Source organism: Colletotrichum chrysophilum (assembly GCF_026319265.1).
Source record: "Colletotrichum chrysophilum strain AFK26 chromosome Unknown scaffold_114, whole genome shotgun sequence".
NCBI classification, from domain to species: domain Eukaryota; kingdom Fungi; phylum Ascomycota; class Sordariomycetes; order Glomerellales; family Glomerellaceae; genus Colletotrichum; species Colletotrichum chrysophilum.
The window spans coordinates 64,774-69,517 of NW_026517401.1; the positions used below are offsets into that span (position 1 = coordinate 64,774).

Genomic DNA, 4,744 nt, shown 5'->3' on the forward strand with positions numbered 1-4,744 from the left:
TGTGACTGACTGCCGCTTGGCTGTGGCTTTGCGAGCAGAAGTGTTGTTGGTCTCGAGGAATGAGGGGAAGGGGGCGCTTGCTGAGGGACAGGACAGACATACAAGGCGATTACGATGAGGGACGAGCGCACACGATAGACCTTATATGTGTCTGCTTGGCGGATGCTGGTTTACCGCAGAACGAGGGCGTGGCGGCCATCAGCGGATGCAGAGACCAAACTCTGACTCCAAAGACTCTGCCCACACCCCATGCCCATGCCCCGCCCCATGTCTCTCCAGGTTCAGTTGCTGAACCATGTTCCCCTCTTCGTCTCGAGTCCTCAACTGCGGTATTCGTAAAGAGACGCCTCTCCCACATGGTTGTCCGTGGTCGATGAACCAGACCCGATGGACGGATGGCAGACTGGACGGGATGGATGCATCAAGGATGATAGATGGGGTTAGCGTGCCAAGATGTCGGTATCCCTAGCATACTAGTTCGGATCCACCCAGCAAGCTTTATTTGGGCGAAGAATCTCATCCCGCAAAGATTGGGGGCATCTGGAGTTGGCGAATCATGAGTCGTTGCCTCTCCACGTGTGGCATCTCTTCGCTACAGTTGTTTGACTTGGTCTCAACCCCCCTGCTCGTCGAGGAGCATATTAAGAGAGCGCCAAGCCCTCCTGGTCTTGGCCTGTCCGTCTCTGCTTGTTGCTACGCCGTCCTGTTGCTGATGTTGCACACGACTCTTCTGCTCAAAGTATGAGAAACAGCGTTACCACCGACGAAAGACCCCACGCACGCCTCCTCCGACCGACGCTCGACCTACCGATAAGGGTTTGCCTCTCCGGTCCTTTTGAGGCTTTCTCGTTTCTCCGTATCCACCAACATGAAATGTTTCTCCTTTGGATCGCAGCTAGGCCCTTCCTGAACGGGGTTTTCCCTTCCCACTCAGCCACTGTCGCCCAATACCCCTCCGATCAACGCTTAGCCCGGTGTCTCTCTTGACCACCCGGAATGCGTGTCCCAAGCACGTTGCGAAAAGTCTGTCGCCATACCTGCGCAAACAACTCTTGGCGCCTCGGTGCCCGGTTTGGTATAGCCCCGTAGTATGACCAACGACCGACGCCTCGACTCAGCAGAATAGGCAAACCCGGTGTCCGTATTGGCTAGCCGACGTTGCGATGCATTCTAGCTGAGGCCAAGAATGCCCAATCGTGACCGAGGACGCATGAGTTGTTCGGTTTGACAAATCCTTCGTCAGTGAGCTGATTTCCGCGAAATCCACGACCCGACTCGGTCCCATATGGAGAAAAAGCTGCCCGCCCGCAATGTCGCGGCCAAAGTGAACTATGGAGTAAAGCGTTGTCGCTCCAAGCCCATGACTAGTCTACCGCGGCAGGCCGGAGAGCTCCTAATTGCTCCGGCCCTCTGGGACACGTTATGGTTACATCCCGGTTCACTTCCATTTGCCTCCATTCGAAGATGTCACACGTGTTTTTACCCTCATCTTCCACAAGGGCACAGTGACACCCGGCGAATTCTCTTCAGAATGCCATGCATTGACGTTGATAATTGCGACTCTCCAATATCCAATTTACGACTGACGTTGCAGAGACGATGAAAATAACACATCGCCAAGTCGGGTACGCGATGCCAGGACGCACCCAAGCCTCTCGAACCCGCCGATCGGGGCTGAAGGAACGAAATACATGCCACAGCAGTGGGAAAGGCCTGGCAAGGCTTGCTACAGGCTGCCAATCGAACCAAGCTTTCCGCCTCCCTGATGACAAGAATCTCGGCGCTCCAGTGTCAGGCGCAGAAGGATGTGATGGCTGCATGCCGCAGTATTGGCAAAGCTTGACGCCTTCCAGCCGTGTCCAGACTCCCTGGAGATGACACGGCAAGTTCTCGGCGACCCGAGTTTTCGGATTGAAGTCCACACGCCATCCGTGACAATTGTCCTCTTCTTCCCCTCTGGGTCCAGGTCCAACCAAGACCGCGCCGTCTCCGAACCGCGTGCTAGACAGCCAAGACTCCGACGCCCACCCTCCTGGCTGGCCCGCCCACACCCGTTCGCCGCGACCGAACCCACGTGCTCGCTTCGTAGGCCAGGAGAGACCGCACCCGTTCGCGAGGCCAAGACGGCTCATTTTGGCTGGGCGATGCCTCGGCGATGGCCCTGCAAGGGGGTTGCAAGCCGGCCCTGGCTGGCTCAACAGCGCAATCGTCTGCAGCAGCGGCACGCCACATTCGCCTGCTCGCCTGCCAGATGAAGCGCGTGTCGAACAATCTCACGCGCTATTGGATCTTTTGACAATGGTGGCATTGGCCGTGGGCCAGCCTAGAAGCCCTTTCGAATCTTCTTCGTCCGCACAGCTGGGGTGCTGCATTGCTGTCTGCATCTGCGAGTTGCATCCGCTGTTGAGACACGTTCTGTTGCCCGACTTGGCGAGCATGACTGATGTTCATGTAAGTTTATCGCCACCCCGGATACGAGTGGTGTCCTGAAGGCTTCCCGATAGAGTTCGTAAGTATGTAGTATGGTTCCTTGGAGCCTTGGCATTCCTTCATAATGCTGTTGTTGGCCACCACTTTCGTAGACTGCTTCTCAACGGCGGGCGCAAGAATGGGAACTCTTTGATCCTCAAGAGACACCTGAACATGAGGAAAGCAACTGCCAATACCAGTATCTACAGACTGGGATAACGCTTGCTGCGGTCGAACACCACACGTGACGTCGCACCGCTTTTGACACCTACGTGCCCCCCAGAGAGGAACAAGGTTGCAGTAGTTCAAGACACATGGATCAGAGGGTCCCTGTGAGACCAAAGCAACATCGACATGCGAACCAGCTGCGGAGACCCAGTACGTGTTGCCGCTGTGCATATCAAGCACCCACAGGCATGGTCACCGCCAGCCGGGACCCGGCAGCCCGGCAGGGTTGTCCGTCCGGTCTGCCATGGTGGGTCGCCCATGCCGATGGGCCGACAGCTGGACCGCCTAGCGGCAGACCTATCTCTATGTTTATTTCCACTTCGACTCTTTGAATACATGATTCGAAAGGCCGGGGTTCGTGCAGATGTGGCAGGCCAGTGATGCACCACTTGGGTGGGAATGCCTGCTTCGAATTCGACAACCGAGTACTTCGAAATGGGGCTTGTCAAGGCAGCACCTACCGTAGCAAGTATGCTCGTCACTGCACCCAGATGCATGCCCATTTTGCGGAGCGAGCAAGTTGATGCCATGTGTGTGAGTACATGTAGCTTCTCCGTGAAGCACGGCGAAAGATGTGGGGCGCGCGGGGAGGTTTCCCGGCCCGGAAAACCACTTCCCCCGCCGCAGCGGCCGTGACGGGTTCGGATCGTTTGTCTCTTGGCACGGCTCACGGTTTCCGGTAGCCAACGGTCGCGGGAACAGAAAAAGGGTGTTTGGATAAATCAGGTCTGTTACGCACTCTCCTCAAGACTTCTCAAGAGGTCCTTATGTAGGCGATTTATTTGACCCATCCCACAATGACAGGAAAGAAAACAGCACTTGTGTTTGGAGCCAGCGGCGTCTCCGGCTGGTCATTTGTCAACGAGATTCTCCATGACTACCCCACTACCGGCGTCTGGGACGGCTGCATCGCACTCACGAATAGGCCACTTGATCTCGAAAAGACGCTATGGCCCAAAGATGAGAGATTGTCTGTCGTCTCCGGCGTTGACTTGCTGGGAGGGGATCAAGATGAGTTGAATAAGATAATGAAGCAGAAGGTCACAGGCATCGAGATGGTTACCCATGTTTTCTACCTAGGTGCGTTAGCCATAGTCTGCGATGGAGATATGGGAATACTCACAGACAACCGGTAGCTTACAAGGCTCACACGGACTGCAATTATGAGGCCGAGTATCACGAGAACATTGACATGTTCAAGAGGGCTGTCATCGCTGTAGATGGCCTCTCCCCGGCACTTGAGTTCGTCGTTCTACAGACAGGTTCCAAGGCCTACGGCTGTCACCTCCTTCGTAATCGACCAAGCAATATGGTTCCTCCAATGAAGGAGACGCTACCGCGAATGAGCCCGCCGCATGATGCAGGCCTCTTCTACTACCCGCAGCTGGATTGGATCGCCGAATATGCCAGCGACAGGTCTTGGTCGTGGTGCGAAACGAGACCCGATATTGTCGTCGGATTCGTCCCCAACGGCAACTGGTACTCTCTTGGGACCGTCTTGGGCATCTTCTTCAGCTTGTATCGCTACATCCATGGTGCCGGCGCTGAGTGTCCCTTTCCTGGATCCGAGGATAGCTGGAACGCGCTGAGTGTAGATGCTTCGGCGGACATGATTGCGAGGCAGACACTTCATTTGTCAACCACGGCCGCCGGGTCCATCAAGAAAGGGGATGCTTTCAACGTCGGCGATGCGAAAAGGGCGTCGTGCTGGCGAGAGAAATGGCCAGTGCTGTGCGAATATTTCGAGTTGAAAGGCGTAAAGAGCAAGCAGGACAACCCTATTGAGGTGCGCAAGTTCATCCGGGAAAACATATCGAGGTGGGATGAGCTGGAGACCAAGCATGGGCTTGAAAAGGGGCATGCCGACAATCCCATGATCTACCCCGGATTTGAGTACTTTCTCCTGACGCAGTTCGACGCGGACCGGCAGTTTGACATGTCGAAAATGTACAGCACCGGCTTTGGCGAAGAGCGATCGACAATCGAGGCTTGGGGGAAGGTGTTTGATCGGATGAGGGTGGCCAGAATCATCCCGTCGGCGTTCTGA

At 55.6% G+C, this 4,744-nt stretch overlaps 1 protein-coding gene across 1 annotated transcript; it reads left to right on the forward strand.

Annotated features, from left to right (window-relative positions):
• Positions 1-3,494: 3,494 nt before the first annotated feature.
• COL26b_010546 (uncharacterized protein) lies at positions 3,495-4,744 on the forward strand (the record flags this gene model as incomplete). Its single annotated transcript, XM_053183241.1, has 2 exons — positions 3,495-3,777; positions 3,834-4,744. 2 exons carry the CDS (start codon positions 3,495-3,497, stop codon positions 4,742-4,744), a joined length of 1,194 nt encoding a protein of 397 aa, XP_053032809.1.